This window comes from Littorina saxatilis, linkage group LG2, assembly GCF_037325665.1.
Source record: "Littorina saxatilis isolate snail1 linkage group LG2, US_GU_Lsax_2.0, whole genome shotgun sequence".
Classification (NCBI taxonomy): domain Eukaryota; kingdom Metazoa; phylum Mollusca; class Gastropoda; order Littorinimorpha; family Littorinidae; genus Littorina; species Littorina saxatilis.
Genome location: NC_090246.1, coordinates 25,425,967 through 25,441,910, shown reverse-complemented (window position 1 = coordinate 25,441,910; position 15,944 = coordinate 25,425,967). Strand labels below are relative to the sequence as shown.

The following is a 15,944-nucleotide window of genomic DNA, read 5'->3' as shown; positions in this document are numbered from 1 at the left end:
GCGTGTACACACGAAGGGGGTTAAGTCACTAGCAGGTATGCACATAAGTTGACCTGGGAGGTCGGACAAATCTCCACTCTTAACCCACCAGGATGCAGCTCGAACTCACGGCCTCCCGATTAGGAGGCCGACGTCTTACCACCACGCCACTGCGCTCGTCTGCTGCTTTCTATTTAGAGTGAAAACAGTATCTATTTTCATAGATTAATATAGATGTCAGTTGCGAAATGAATGCAACAGCAAAGTATTCCTTGGCACAGAAATCAGCCAGACTGCACACCTTTGTTTGGCTATGTGTACATGTGGAAGGGTTCTCTTTTCCTTTGTAAAGGCCTGCTGGTGATGTTACAAGCTAGCATTTATACCCATGAAATAATGTATCTGTAATATTATGTACTTGAAAGTATCTACACGTAGAGCCATGTAGCTCAGTTGGCAGAGCACTGAACTTGTGATCAGCTGTTCACTGGTTCCAAATCGGGCATCTTAGTGTGCAGACTCAGGGACGATATCCATTTCCCACCCCAGTGTAACCACTTTGACACGTACAAGATCGCGTTCATTCTAACAGGATTGATTAGACTTAAACACTTACACACCTTGGTAGAGCGATTCTGTCCCTGCTAGCTTTTCATTGGGAGGAAGCGACCCGAATTTCCCAGCAATGAGGCACTACAGCCAGGCATGGGAATTGTCCGCCAAAAGGCAAATTTCCGCCGACATTTTTTTTTTGTTCCGGCGAAAAAGCAAAAGTGTCCGCCGAAAAAAAAATGGGGGAGGCAAAAATGGTTCTGAAAACTGAATTCAATGGCAAACTTGGAGCTCAGATGACACCAAATTGCACAATTTGGGTTCTTTGGAGAAAACTTTTTCCTGGGGGGCATGCCCTCGGACACCCCCTAGTAAGGCTAGACCCTTCGTGCCGTCGACTTTGATATTACTTACACATTTTCGGCCTTTATTTACTTTTTTCATTTCCATACTTGTTCAGTGCTGAAAATGACATATTTTTTTTTTTTTTCAAACAATTTTATTCACATAAATAACAACAATTAACAATATCTCATACAATGAATTAAATACAACTTATCGAGAACAGCAAGCTAACTTTTTTAACGTTTTGTTCTTCGAACACTCACACAAAAATGCTTCTTATCTGTAACTGCCTATTAAAAATACTTTCCAACGGTAAAAACGAATTTGTTTTTTTATATATACTAACGCACATCTTTCCGATTAAGATAATGTGGTTCAATTTATACATAGTTGCCTTTCTCACCATTACAAAATGCATACCAAATAAAACATCACTAACATTCAAAATAATCTTAATTTCTAAAGTACGAAAAATAAATTCTTCAATAAACTTCCAGAATTTGTATACAACCGGGCATTCAAAAAAGAAGTGTTCAATGAAATCAGTTACATCACAGCAGTAATTACATTTATTAGTTTCCGTTACTTTCATTTTACACAGGAGAATGTTGGTCGGATAAATGTTGTGCATAATTTTCCAGTGTAAAACTCTTAATCTAGTCTCTTGTGTTGACTGATAGGCAACTATCCAGGATCGTTCATCAATTTCTACATTAAACTTTCTCTTCCAAAATCCTCCGGAACATGGTACATCTGTTTTCATATTAATAATCTCTTTCCTGTATTCGCTGGCACTTAACACATTTTTGCCGTTAAACAGTGGTAAGGTAATACAAACATCATCAGTCATATTTACAGCATTTTTCCTCATAAATAATGACACAGCAGCTTTTACAACATTATATTCAAGAATTCGGTTTGGCGAATATCCAATCAAATCACATATATCTTGATATGATAATATATCTCCCGAACGTACAATGTCAGTTAATACCAATACACCTCGTTGTATCCAACTCTCAAAAAATAAAACTTTGCCACTATACGTTATGCATGCATTATTCCATAATAAAATCGGCCCGATTGTCCCACGATCGTAGTGGTTATTATCCAGCCAATATTTTAATACTGCTTTCCAAAAGTGTGATTTCACTAGGTCTAACCCTTTAAATCTTGCACTGTTTACATTCGATAAGAAACATTCAAAATGTTTTCCAAAACGCAAATACATCATCTTTGGAGTGAAACTCCAATTATCATTTTCATTTGATGTAGTAAGTTGTGAAACCCATTGTAATAAAAAAGAGATTTGCATTTGCCTAATATCGATCATTTTTAAACCACCTTTTTCAATTTCAAAACATACAACGCTTCTTTTCACCTTTTCAAAGGCCTTCCGATTACAATCTCTTTTTCGCCACAAAAATCTAAACAATAAGGTATTGACTTCATTCAAAACACAGTCAGGTAATACAAACGCTTGCATAATATACACAAATTGTGAAATTAAAAACGTTTTCACAATACATATTTTCCCTACAATGCTCAAATTTCGCTTCTCCCATGCACAAATCAATCGCTTAATATTCCTTATTCTTCCAGTCCAGTTATCTTCTACCAAAGAAGCACTCTTATCATTACAAAAATATACACCCAAAATCTTCAACTTCTTCTTCCAAACAAAATTATAAAATGTTTCATCACAATGTTTCCTACTACCCAACCACATCGCCTCAGACTTTCTCTTATGTATCCTTAAGCCTGAAAAGCTAGAAAAGTCATTCATTATTTCAAGTGCATAATACATATCAATCTCATCCTTTAAAAAAAGGGTGATATCGTCTGCATACAGAGCAATTTTAATAACGGTTGCAATATCAGCATTATTCCATAACGAAATTCCTTTAATACGTCTACACTGTCTTATTTTTGATGCCAACAATTCAATGGCTAGTACAAAGGCCAAACATGAAAACGGGCACCCTTGACGAATCCCGGCTTTCACATCAAAAAAATCAGACAACCATCCACAGTACTGCACTGAGCTAACCGTGTCGTTCATTAACACAGTCACCCATTGAACAAATTCTGGCCCAAACCCGAATTTTTGAAAGGCTTTAATAATAAACTCTTTTGAAATACTATCGTACGCTTGAACACAGTCAATTGCGACCAACAGACCAGGTTGATTTAACTCGTGTGACTGTTCGATTACATCATCAATTAGCCTTAATATTGTAGATACTTTTCTGCCTTTAATGTAACCGACTTGATCTTTCTGAACAATATCACCAATAACGCTTCCTAACCTTTTTGCCAAACACTTGGCTATCAGTTTATAATCGCTGTTTGTAAGGGAGATGGGTCTCCAGTTCTTTAATTCATTTTTAGGCAAATCCTTTCCCTTGTGTATAAGGGTAATGACAGCTTTGCGCTGCGTGGAGGACAATTTTCCATCGTCAAAACTTGCATTAAAAGACGCAATTAACAATGTTCTGATGCGGGTCCAAAACACTTTCAAAAATTCTACAGTGATACCATCAACCCCAGGGGCCGACCCAGATTTCATTTGTTTAAGTGCAGCGAGAGCTTCGTTTTCAGTTATTAACCCTTCACACTCATTTCTCTGAAAATCTGAAATCTGTAATGTTGTCACATCAGATAAAAACTGATCCACCTTCTCGTCCATGTTTTCAACGTTTACTTTTTTTCTGTACAAATCAGCATAGTAATTCTTTTGCGCGTTCAAGATTTCACGCTGGTCAGTTATCACTTCTCCAGATTCACACTGTATACTGTCCATTATCTTCGCATTTGCTCGGGCTTTTTCAAGGTTGAGAAAATACTTTGTGTTCTTTTCTCCCTGTTCTACCCACTTCGCACGGGCGCGTACTTGGGCTGCGCGGGCTTTACACTGTTCAACTAATTCTATTTTTAACTTAAGGTTCTCACGCTCGCACTGCATTCCACAGTTATCTGGGTCATTCGCTAACCTTGCATCCAAATCATTTAATTCAGCATGTATACAACAAAACAATACCGTTTCTTCTTTCAACGCTTTTCTTCTGCGCGTACTGCATTGCATAATCTCTTATTTCACATTTTAACAGTTCCCATACGGTTTGATAATCAATATCGTTTATAAAATCGTATGCGTGATTTTCAATCATTCTATTCATACCATCAATGAAATCTTTATCCTGGAGGAGAGAATTATTGAATTTCCAGTAACTCGGGCCTCTGTCAATCTCAGATAATTTGAGTTGCACAGAACAGCCTCTGTGGTCGGAAAAGGGAACAGACAATAAACAACATTCCGTAGTTCTATCAAAAAGTGTTGCACATGTAAATACATAGTCAATTCTCCTAGCAATAAACGGATTCTTCTTTGACCAAGAAAATTCTTTAATACCAGGGTTAAATAATCTCCATACATCAAACAAATCACATGCGATAAACATTTCATTCAGTTGTGACACTGCTCTTTCAGCGTGCCTTTCTCCGCTCACTATGTCTAACTCATTGTCAAGAACACAATTAAAATCACCACACAAAATGACGTTACTCAAACGGGAATCTTTAATAATTGACACAACCTTCTGATAAAAAACACATTTGGAGTTTACATCGTTTGGCGCATAAGCATTCAAAATCCACAAATCCTTTCCTTCACAAATTATATTTACCCCTTGGATTCTATCACAATGGGTCTCCATTACTTTATAATCAAAATTACATCCTTTTTTAAACAAAATCATTTGACCACCACTGTATGATGTTCGTTCGGTATAAATCATATCCCCTCCCCATTCCTTTTTCAACACATCAGCTACTTGTTTCGTGATATACGTTTCTTGTAAACATACTACATCATCAAACTTTTGTCTTCTTAAAAACTGGAACAGTTGTTTCCGTTTGTTTGGGGATCGAATCCCTCTCATGTTAAGTGAGAACACACTTAAATCGTCAGGCATGATCATCGTCCTAGAGACAGTATCAGTCCGTCACCGTGTTGTCATCAACAAACCACAGTTAAACCTACCCCTTGCCAGGTGTGGCGCAGTCACGTGCATCACGGACACCCGTGTCAGCCAGTGTCAACTTGGGGAGCTTTCCTGTCGCATTGTCACTGTCAGGGGAATCCCCTGTTTGTGACCTTAGCCTTTTCACACTCAGCGACCGCGAGCGTGGCTCTAAAATGAGCCTTGTTTGGTTTTTGTCTGGTTTGTTTGTGTTGACTTGTCTGCCGCGGGAAAGGAATCCTTGTTTTTGTGCGTGTTTTTGTTTGGGATTGTTACACTGTTTTTTCTGTGATGAATCATGAATGCTATCAGCCAGTGAAGCACTCTCTTTCTCTTCCTGGGACTGGGACTCTTCCGGTTCGTCTTCGTCGCCGGCAGTTTCCTCTGTGCCGCGCTCGATCGCCACGTCCACATCATCTGACGTGAGAGGGGGATCCCCAGCGGGGACGGCATCACAATCGGGGTCGCCTCTCCTGTGGCCAGACTGACCACATTCTCTGCATGCGATGTCGTTACCGCAATCAGACGTCCAGTGCCCCTCCTGGAGGCAGCGTGTGCAGGCCATGGTTCTCCTCACCTTGGGTTGCTCTTTGTGGTACAGACGGGCACTGGCCACACCGATCCGCACCTGTTTGTCGAGGGGTTTGGCGGGGACGTTCATCCAGACGAACCGCCGGCCTGTTATGAATCGTGTTAACTTGCCGTCTTTGTTCCGGACACGTTCACATGTGATTGCAGATCTGAGAGTTGCCCCCATTCTCACAAGGGCTGTCTCTATATCTTGTACAGCAATAGAGATTGGAATGTCAGAGATCCATAGCTTGGTAGCCGGTGTTTCTTCGCCCTCCTGTCCACGGAGGATAAATGGGTTTTGGTTAAACACCCTGATTGCATGACCACGTAGTGAGATTCCATCGATTACAAGCTTTGCTCTTGCTTCCCGGCTGAGCGGGTACACGCGCCACAGGCCACGTATTTCCTGGGCGCCCAGTATTGTTCCACTACCACTGACTCGCTCGGCCGCCAGACACAACTCAAGAGTGTCATATCTGTCACCCCCTGCCTGAGGCAGCTCGCGCCTTTTCACAAAAACGGGTTCGACTGACGCGGTCAGGGCGGCAGCCATTTTGAATACAACTACACCACATAGACACACACACTTATCTATAAAATCACTTCAAGGAGCAAAAAAAGCAGATGCAGATTAGTACCTACACTTGCACACGAGTCTCAGCTAGGCGTAATCCAAAGGTCAGGAATCTGTAATCCCCTAGAACTCCAGAAAAACCGAAAAAGGCGGAGACTCCGCGATAGGCGACTGACTTCAGCGCCAGGGACGATCACTCTCCATGACATATTTTTAAATGAAGCATTATTTCTTGTATCCTTTCTGCAGGTCCCTTACCTCGTGCTGTGTTGAGCACCTTGAGCGATCTTCAAGTGGGTGTCGTGCAAGTGACCTCCGGGGGCTCGGGGAGACAAGAAGAGGGTACCAATCTGACCCAGAGTTATGTGCCCTTCCTGACGTCAAAGGTTCTGCCTGAAACTATTCGTCGGGTTATTCTGTGTATTTCGCCAGATTTGGTCATTCCTGTAATGCAGGAGGTAAGTTTTGCGAACGTCACGAGAATGGTAGACCACATTGTATTTATTTAAATTATTTGTCGGCTTAAACTTTGTAGAACCGTTTGTTCATCTACTTATTCTGATAATTCTGTGTATTATGGTGTTAGATGTTATACACCCGTTTACTGTGAAATTGCAGATACATTTTTACTTTTTGAAAGAGTCTTCAAAGATGTCAAGGAATGTTATTGATTGTAAATGTTCCAGAAATTGAAGCGGTATGTTTTTGTGTGTGCTGTTTTTGCTAAAGCTGTACTCGATTCCCGTGAGGCACATTTAAGTTACTCTGCTTGCCCCTTCCAGGTGCACCGAGCCCCCAAGGCTTTTAATTATTCCTAAGGCATTTATCCATTTGAAAGTATACCACTTTTCATCGACTTTCTTGTAAGGAGTCGAAAACGGCATTTTTGTTAGCGATTTAATGTCCAGCATTGCCCATCATCATTGGGCAGGTATTGTGTGGTCCTCGATCATGCTCACATCAGGTCCCGCACGTGAACTCAGTACGTACGCCAAAAGCCTACCAACATATCTGTAAGTTAGTCTCGTCGAAAGAGAGAATATTCTGTCTATCTTGGGTAGTTTACGTCAAGACAATGTGCTTGATTACATAAATCATTGTAAAACATGTAATCTGGGTCCATTTTGGCACACCGCACACAACCTTTAGCACCGACCTATAATCACGGGAAATGTTCATTGCATTTTGGAGGTAGATGCACAAAAAAAACACACCACACATTCGGTTTCGCTTGGCTAACAGCACTAAAGGTATGTGTAGTCATCAGTGGGATAGTTGTGTAAATGTTTTGACTGTTTATATCCTTATCTGCAACAAAAAGACAAACCGTTGCGTCAACAGAGCTCTGAGCAGAGCACATCTTTAACGCATTACCGGGTTCGAACCCCGGCCGGGTCATACCTAAGACTTTAAAATTGGCGATCTAGTGGCTGCTCCGCGTTGCGTCTGGCATTATGGGGTTAGTGCTAGGACTGGTTGGTCCGGTGTCAGAATAATGTGACTGGGTGAGACATGAAGCCTGTGCTGCGACTTCTGTCTTGTGTGTGGCGCACGTTATATGTCAAAGCAGCACCGCCCTGATATGGCCCTTCGTGGTCGGCTGGGCGTTAAGCAAACAAACAAACAAACGCATTACCATTAAATGCTAAAACGAAATATCCGCTGTCGTTAATTTTGAATAGAAAGCCAGATGAACTGATCCTGACAATCGCTGTAACTTTAGAATGAATTAGAATTGATTAGTTTCCCTGTAATTTCCCTTGGGATGTCCAGTTACAAACACTCATTTAGGTGTCGATATCCTTTCTGTTAGTATACACGGCAATGCTATTTGCTAAGTGCTGCCAGTTCTCGAGCCGAAAGCTGGTACAATGTTATTGAACACTAACAGGAATCGTTAACCTGTTTTTTGGAAACCTGTATCAGAGAGAGAGAGAGAGAGAGAGAGAGAGAGAGAGAGAGAGAGAGAGAGAGAGAGAGAGAGAAAGACAGAGACAGAGAGACAGAGACAGAGACAGAGACAGAGACAGAGAGACATAGAGAGTGAGACAGAGTGAGAGAGAGTTTCTGAACAGTGTACATTAATTTATATTTCACACACAGACCAGACAAACATGCATATACAGACAGACATACAGAGAGACTGACAGTTAGACAGACACAAACAATCAAAAACAAATTGACTGCCAACGTTCCAAGTTTCAGAATCAAAAAACAAGAAAGGTAAGTTGTTGGAACGTTTAATTTGACAAAATAAAACAAATCGTTCACAAATATATCGACCCAACGTTAACGGTCTTTTAACTGCACATACAAACGATCAGTAGACAAAACTTAGCTTGACGAGAGAGACATCAAGCTAAGTTGTGTCTACTTATTGTTTGTCTGTGCACTTAAAAGACCGTTGGGTCGATATATTTGTGCATGTTTTGTTTTGCTTTGTCAAATTAAAAGTCTTGTTTTTGTATTAGTTAGACAGACAGACAGACAGACCGACAGACCGACCGACAGACAGACAGACAGACAGATAAGCAGACAGACAGGCAGACGGGCTGACTAACAGACTCACAGACAGACAGTCTGACAAAGAGAGGCAGAAACACAGGGTACTGAAATCAGGGCCTCCAGATGTTATGACTGATCGTGTATTTACACGTATATACATCACTCTTGCAGGCCAAAGATTTTAGGATGCTGTCAGAATCGTATCAGTGGTTCATCCTGTGTCCAGTAAGAAGAGAGTCAATCAGAGACTTGACTCAGCTTTTTGGAAAGGAAAGCAACGTGCTGATCCTCTCATCACCACAAGATGGTCTGCCCTTCGATTCCGTTCAGCAAACAACACCTGGTGTAAGCATTAGCCTGTCCTATTTATATTTATATTTATATTTTATATTGTTTTTGTAAAATCATTGCGGTCTGCTTTTTGGTCGGATTTATTCATGGACGTTCAGAGTAAAATATCCTATAGTTCATTGTGTTTCTATGTCCAATTAGCTGGCGAAATCCAGTCCATATGGGAAGGTGAAAAGCTTGGTGAAACCAATCAATTCAGTCATTTGATAAATCAGTCGATTAATCATCTATATGCTGACCTTGGCTTGTTTTCTTTAATATCACTGATGTGTGTGCTGTTAGTGTTTTGTATTTGTTAGGACTGTTTGCCTGTACATGACTTTAATGGAAATAGCTCTGCCGGGTGTGAAAGAGTGCGCACCCTTGCTTTTTATTGGACAAATCATCGACACGTGGTTCTTGTACACGTGCTTGAAAAACACCCTCTCGCTAGTGACTGGCTTATAATGTCACGTGGGAAAGTTTCCCAACGTAACATTATTTCCCACGTGGCATTATTTGCGAGCGAGGGTGTGTGTCTCCTACACGTGTACAGGAACCACGCTTCGATTATTTGTCAAAGTAAAAGCAAGGGTAAACACACAACCCGTACTAACCCGACAGAGTTATTAAAGCTATTACAGTCTGTTTCTTGTTATTTCTGTTCTTATTTCTCTTCAGTTATCTTCGGAATACCGCAACGCGTTTCAGCTCGCTAAAACGATTGGCCTGTGGACATGGACGTCACATCCGGAAGAGAAGTTAACTCCCCTGTCAACATGGCGGAGAGAAAATGGATGGACTTTGCCTCTTCCCGATCTTCTTTACCCAAATGTCTTCCGTGATTTTGGCGGTCGTCTGCTTATAATTGGAACTATTCCGGTCTGTGAGCTCTGAGTTGATTCTTCTCCTTAGTGTTTTTCATCATAATTATACGTCTTGATGAATTTGAAATGTTATGTCCTCCGTTGCAGCAACTGGCGTTATTCTGCTTCGGCGTTTCTTCTTCCTCCGTTGCTTGCATTTATAATTCACCTCCTAAACATTCTCCTCCTGTTTGCTCTCCTCGTTCTTCTTCTCCTCTTCTTCTTATTTGCTGAAGTCGTCGTTGTGGTTTCCCACCTAACCTATTGTTTTCCTTGTTCTTTTTTTGTAGTCATCGGCTATCTATGCTTCGTTTTTGTTTTCGTTTCTTCTCAGAAATATACGACCGCGATTGACCCCACAAATCGACTTGGCTAATATTTTGCTTGTATTGTGTCTGTTTCCGAGTGTGTTGAAAGAAGTGTTAAACAATTAGAGAAATCTACGTGCCGGACTGACTTTATAATACAGAATGTTGAATATGATGACATGCCAAGAATCATAGAAACTAGGGTTGAGTAATTGAATGGGGCATCTGACCGATCAATTACAATCATAGGAACTATTTTGTAATTGGTATGAATCCCTGGTTTACCTTTGTTGTAAAGATGTGTTTCTATCTTTATTGTTGTGACGTTTCTTTCCAATATGGCTGGAAATAGTGTAATAACATGACGTTTTCGTGGGCTATAATTAGATCCGTTTCTCAATTCGCATGAACATAATATATCCTGAAGCATCCGCTATTTCATCCGCAGCAATACATCTGCAATACTACCAAGTGGCAGATAGCTCTAATTCCAAGTGAAAGCCTTGGCAACTTTGTGTTGGTGAACACGAGGCTGTGTGTTGGGGAGAGAGAGGAGGGGGGGGTGTCTTTATAGACATATGTTTGTTCGTCTTCTTTTTATATTCAGTAAATACTTGACTGAAAGATTTTTTCTTCTGTTAACCAGCATTATTGTTTCTCTTTTTTTTACAGGCGAATCCATTTGTGAATCGAAAGATTGTAGGCAACCAGACAACCTACGATGGATTTTGCATCGACCTGCTCAAAACTATGGCGCGTCAACTTAATTTTCGGTGTGTTTGTGTGATCTTTATTTGTCATTTTTGGGGGCTTGATAGCTCAGTTGGTAAAGCACTGGACTTGTGATTCTAAGGTCACAGGTTCGAATCCAGGCCGGACAAACGTCAAGTTTTTGTGAGACGATATCCATGATATTATGATACAAAACGAGTTTTGCGTTCGTACAATTCAACATGCAGCCTTTTTAAATATCGTAATCCTGAATGGAAGAAAATCAATGTCGCAGTCTGTATGTTTACACCTAATCAAAGATATTATTTTGTCCCCAATTTAATGTTTGATCTCCCGCAAAGAGCATAGTAGTAAAGTTATGATGTTGCGCTATGTAAATGCTCATTTATTATTATTATTATTATTATTATTATTATTATTATTATTATTATTATTATTATTATTATTATTATTATATTATTGATTTATTTAAATCTACCTTCTTTCCTTTTCTTTTCTTTCTTCTTTGAAGCTTCCAGATTGTGGAGTCTCCGGATAACAAATATGGCGCACTGGAAAAAGATGGACGCTGGAATGGAATGGTGGGAATGGTCGCACGCAAGGTACCTTTTCGAGCGCTTGTATACGTAGCTATTTAATTATATGAAGCAATGATATCTTATTTCAGTAAGCAAATGAATGCAATGGTTTTAAGAATAGAGCTTCACAACCGAAGCCAGAAATTAAGTTCCTTACTCCCTAGACAACGCTTATGCTGCACAGCTGCTCTCCACAAAAAGGCTTATCTGATCAAAATCTTGTTGTTGTTGTTGTTGTTGTTGTTGTTGTTGTTGTTGTTGTTGTTGTTCTTCTTCTTCTTCTTCTTCTTCTTCTTCTTCTTCTTCTTCTTTTCCACTTTTTAATCTTCTTCTTCTTCTTCTTCTTCTTCTTCTTTTTCGCCTTTTTCAATAATTTTTTTGTTGTCGCATTTGTTTTGTCCCAGCCTGAGCAATATATTTTACAGATATCTAATATCCGGATATGTAAGCTCATGTATTACATTTGGACAACAAGCTTTATATAAAACGTATTTAAAGCTTTGCTGTATATCATCCTGGCCAGGAAGTGGACATGGGAGTGGGTCCCTACACCATCACATCCCTCAGAGAAACCGTGGTCGACTTTTCCGTTCCGTTCATGGAAGATGGCGGCGGTATTCTCACCCAGAAAGACAACTCTGGCACCAGCATCATGGCAGTCTTAGAGACCTTTAGCACAACGGTCTGGATGTGTATCCTGGCGACGACATTGGGCGTGTGTCTCGCATTCTACGTAGTGGTCCGCTTCAGTCCTTATTCTGCGGCCTTTGACGAAGACGGGAGATTGAACAAGCACTGGCGGCTGTTGGACTGTGTCATGCACATCTATGGCTCCTTTATGATGCGGGGTAGGCCTAAGTTAAAGCTGTGATGTGACATGGAAGCCAGTGGGGGGCGGGGGTCACAGGTAGAATGAGGGGGGGGGGGGGGGGGGGGGTTTACAGGTAGAATGAGGGGGAGGGGGTAATTCGTGAGAAGTGTCAAATCCTACATTTAAATGTAAGGATAAACAGAGGCGTAGACAGATAGAGACAGAGCAAAGCAAAGTGAGATTAGAGAGAGGGAGAGAGAGAGAGAGAGAGAGAGAGAGAGAGAGAGAGAGAGAGAGAGAGAGAGAGAGAGAGAGAGAGAGAGAGAGAGAGAGAGAGAGACGCAGACGCAGATAATTTATTCAATAGGCCATAGCCCCTTATGAAGGAGTGTGAACAAACGGTTAACGTTGCAAATAATTTAACTCATCAGGTGCAAAAAAGGTACAACATAATAATCGCACAACACTACTGATTAAAACATACATTACACGGTATTTAACTAAGAGGTTACAACATCTCTTAATTAGAGAGAGAGAGAGAGAGAGAGAGAGAGAGAGAGAGAGAGAGAGAGAGAGAGAGAGAGAGAGAGAGAGAGAGAGAGAGAGAGAGAGAGAGAGAGAGAGAGAGAGATGGATTCTACATTGGAGTGCAATTTTAAGAAAATAAGAAGTGAGATCTATAAGAAAGGAAAGAAGGAAGAAGGCAACGCGCAAATGAAAATTCCGTATCGTTGTTTATTTGTACAATGTGTTTAAGCCACACTCCGTTGCCAATCCGTGTTATCTTTTGATTCAACAGGAGTGGAACATGCACCCAAAAGCCTCTCAGCCCGCTGCGTTCTAGGGTTTTGGTGGATATTCGGCATTCTGATTGTGTCTATCTACACCGCTTCACTTGCCTCTGTGCTGACGGTGGATCTTCAAGGCACGACGATTGATTCACTCGAGGATCTAGCTCAGTCCCAAGTCAAACCACTAGTACTGGCAGGATCTGTGTGGGACACATTGTTTCAGGTTTGTGTTTGGAGCGTATCATAATACTTGTTTTGGTGGTTTGGTTATAATAAGCTGAAATGTGTAACAATTCGGCACAACCATCTCAATGTTTTGAGCAAGAGAGAGAGAGAGAGAGAGAGAGAGAGAGAGAGAGAGAGAGAGAGAGAGAGAGAGAGAGAGAGAGAGAGAGAGAGAGAGGGAGAGAGAGAGACGGAGGCACAGACAGACATAGGGAGAGAGTGAGACAGATAGAGGTTGTGTGTGTGTGTGTGTGTGTGTGTGTGTGTGTGTGTGAGTGTGTGTGTCGGTGTTTGTGTGTGTGTGTGTCGGTGTGTGTGTGTGTGTGTGTGTGTGTGTGTGTGTGTGTGTGCACTATTATGCACATGTGTACAACCTTTTAAAAGTTTTTTTCTTCGCTGAATAATATCTTCACAAGAGTCATTGTAGAATGTATCAATTCGTTCCATGTTGTCAGCTGATGCTGGAGAAAACTAAGGTATCAAAACAGTGTATTTTTCAAAATGCATTTCCTTCAGTTTTGTATCAATCGTTTCTAATACTTATCCAGACGGCTGATGGGGAGCAGTACAAAGCGATAGCTACAAACATGCGTGACATGCCGGAAGTGACGTCCGACGAAGAGGCGCTAAGATATGTGATGTCACAAGAGAGCGCATTTCTGCATGACGTCAACAATTTAAAGTTCATGTACGCCGTTAACTGCGAAAAGCTCCACCTGGCTGCCGAGGTCTTCAACAGCAACGGTCTGGGACTTATCCTACCCGAAAAAGCACCTTACAAGGATGCTGTTAATCAGTTGTAAGTGAATTTACATCACTGCGTATGTTCTTTCATACAATAAACCAATTTTGTTTTAATGTGTGCCAAGCTTAATCAGTGTTATCAATTTAAAAACTTGCAGATGAGTAATTGTCGATTTAATCATGTTCGACGCTTTACTTTGAAATTACTGTCACACTTGGGATTGTGTGTTCACATTTTACCATTAAGAAATGTTGAATAGAACAACATTTAAATAAAGTAAACAAGTAACCTTGCGTCTGCTAATTGTATAACAGATTTATGTACCTAGTAAGTTCCTTGTGTTAAATATATACGGGAAGAGTAGCGAATTAGTCACTTGAAATGTCAAATAAATTGTGTTCTCTGTAGTACGGATTAATATTTTGTTTAAAACAATCTCATAAACACACAAAACAACAATTTGTTATCGATGTAAGGAACAACGATGTAATTGACAAAATAAATGTTAAAAAAACAGGTTGGGGATAATTGTTTTTGCAATAGTGTTTTGAACAAAGAGTAGCTTTCAAGAAGAAAATGCCCCATCCCACAACACACACCCCCCCCCCCCCCCCTCCCCATCGCCCAAAAAAAAAAGAAGATAAAGAGTAAAAGAAAGAAGTAAAAGAAAATATAAAAGAAAACAATGATGTTATGCTCCGGCCATACTTAAGTGAACGGTATGTATGTCCGTCTGTCGGTTAGATCCTAATGTTGTATGTCTTGTATACTTGCCATTTACATATTTATTATACATGTTGAAGGATGAATGAGGATACATTGTAGACGGATGCACGTTATGGATTAAAAGCCCCACGATGATGTGCTTGGCAAATACAAAAAAAAAAATATAAAAGAAAACAAAGAAAAAAGTGTGTTTTTCTCTTTAATACAATGATAAGCATTCTGTTCCCACCTGCCTCAAAACCCGATGTAAATTTGCGCAGACTTCTCCGAATGCAAGAGGGAGGGTTCCTGTCACAATGGAGGAAAGTGTGGTGGCCAGTGACCACGCAGTGCGAAACTCAGGCGTCCTTGAGCGAAGGGAAGCGACTCGGCCTTCCCAAACTGGCGGGCGTGTTCCTGGTCTACGGCGCGGTGCTTGCAGTGTCCGTGGTGTGCTTCCTCGTCAATCTCTGTCTCAAGAAGACCAGTGTTGTCGGCAAAATGAAGGACGCTTTCAGAAAAAAACTGTAACAAGGGAGAAGATTTCACGGTAGAGTCTCGACCATAGGGCATCGACCGGATCGAGAAATGACAAAGCAATTTTGCTGCAGTTATCATTGCGTTTTTCTTTTGTTTCAAAAACTAACAAAGAAGAAGGCAATATCGCCCGACGAAGGCTCGGTCGATGAGTGTGTGCGCATTTCCCTGTTCATACTTAGGGTACAGATATACTGTTCGGGGAGCTAGCTTTGTAAAGGTCCCCAAAGTGAAACACTCGACGATGATAAAAGCTAACCAAACACAAACAAACAAACAAACAAACAAACAAACAAACAATCAAGCAAAACCAATGTTATACAAACATTTAAACAAACAAACAAAAATCGAAAAGAAGTTAATTACCACAACATTTGCACGTCTAATCTTTTATTTCGGAACGTGTCTGGTCATGCATCCCGTTTCATATTCTATGAAGCTTGATTTTGTTCTACTCAAGACAGTTGTTTCTTACAAACCCTCTAGTAGTCCATGTCAATTTCAGTTTCTTTTTTAATGTACGTTTACACAAGTGAATTTTAACAGAGATGCTGTTGTTCCTTGCTCCTATGTACATTAAAAACGCATTATATTACAGTAATAAGATCCGTTATGGGGTGTGACATTTGAGTGTGTCTGATATGACCAATAACAAACAAACCCCAAAAAATGTTCACAAAATGTGTTTGTGTGTGTGTGTGTGTGTGTATGTGTGTGTGTGTGTGTGTGTGTGTGTGTGTGTGTGTGTGTGTGTGTGTGTGTGTGT

At 40.7% G+C, this 15,944-nt stretch overlaps 1 protein-coding gene across 1 annotated transcript in view; it reads left to right on the top strand.

Annotated features, from left to right (window-relative positions):
- LOC138958589 (glutamate receptor U1-like) overlaps positions 1 to 15,837 on the top strand; it is an 18,148-nt gene extending 2,311 nt beyond the window's left edge. Inside the window, exons 4-12 of the mRNA XM_070329788.1 lie at positions 6,295 to 6,503; positions 8,722 to 8,895; positions 9,562 to 9,762; positions 10,727 to 10,827; positions 11,298 to 11,388; positions 11,888 to 12,212; positions 12,975 to 13,189; positions 13,740 to 13,990; positions 14,923 to 15,837. Coding sequence (XP_070185889.1) covers positions 6,295 to 6,503; positions 8,722 to 8,895; positions 9,562 to 9,762; positions 10,727 to 10,827; positions 11,298 to 11,388; positions 11,888 to 12,212; positions 12,975 to 13,189; positions 13,740 to 13,990; positions 14,923 to 15,172 — 1,817 coding nt within the window. The 3' untranslated portion in view covers positions 15,173 to 15,837. The remainder of the gene's footprint in view (positions 1 to 6,294; positions 6,504 to 8,721; positions 8,896 to 9,561; positions 9,763 to 10,726; positions 10,828 to 11,297; positions 11,389 to 11,887; positions 12,213 to 12,974; positions 13,190 to 13,739; positions 13,991 to 14,922) is intronic.
- The last annotated feature ends 107 nt before the right edge of the window (positions 15,838 to 15,944 follow it).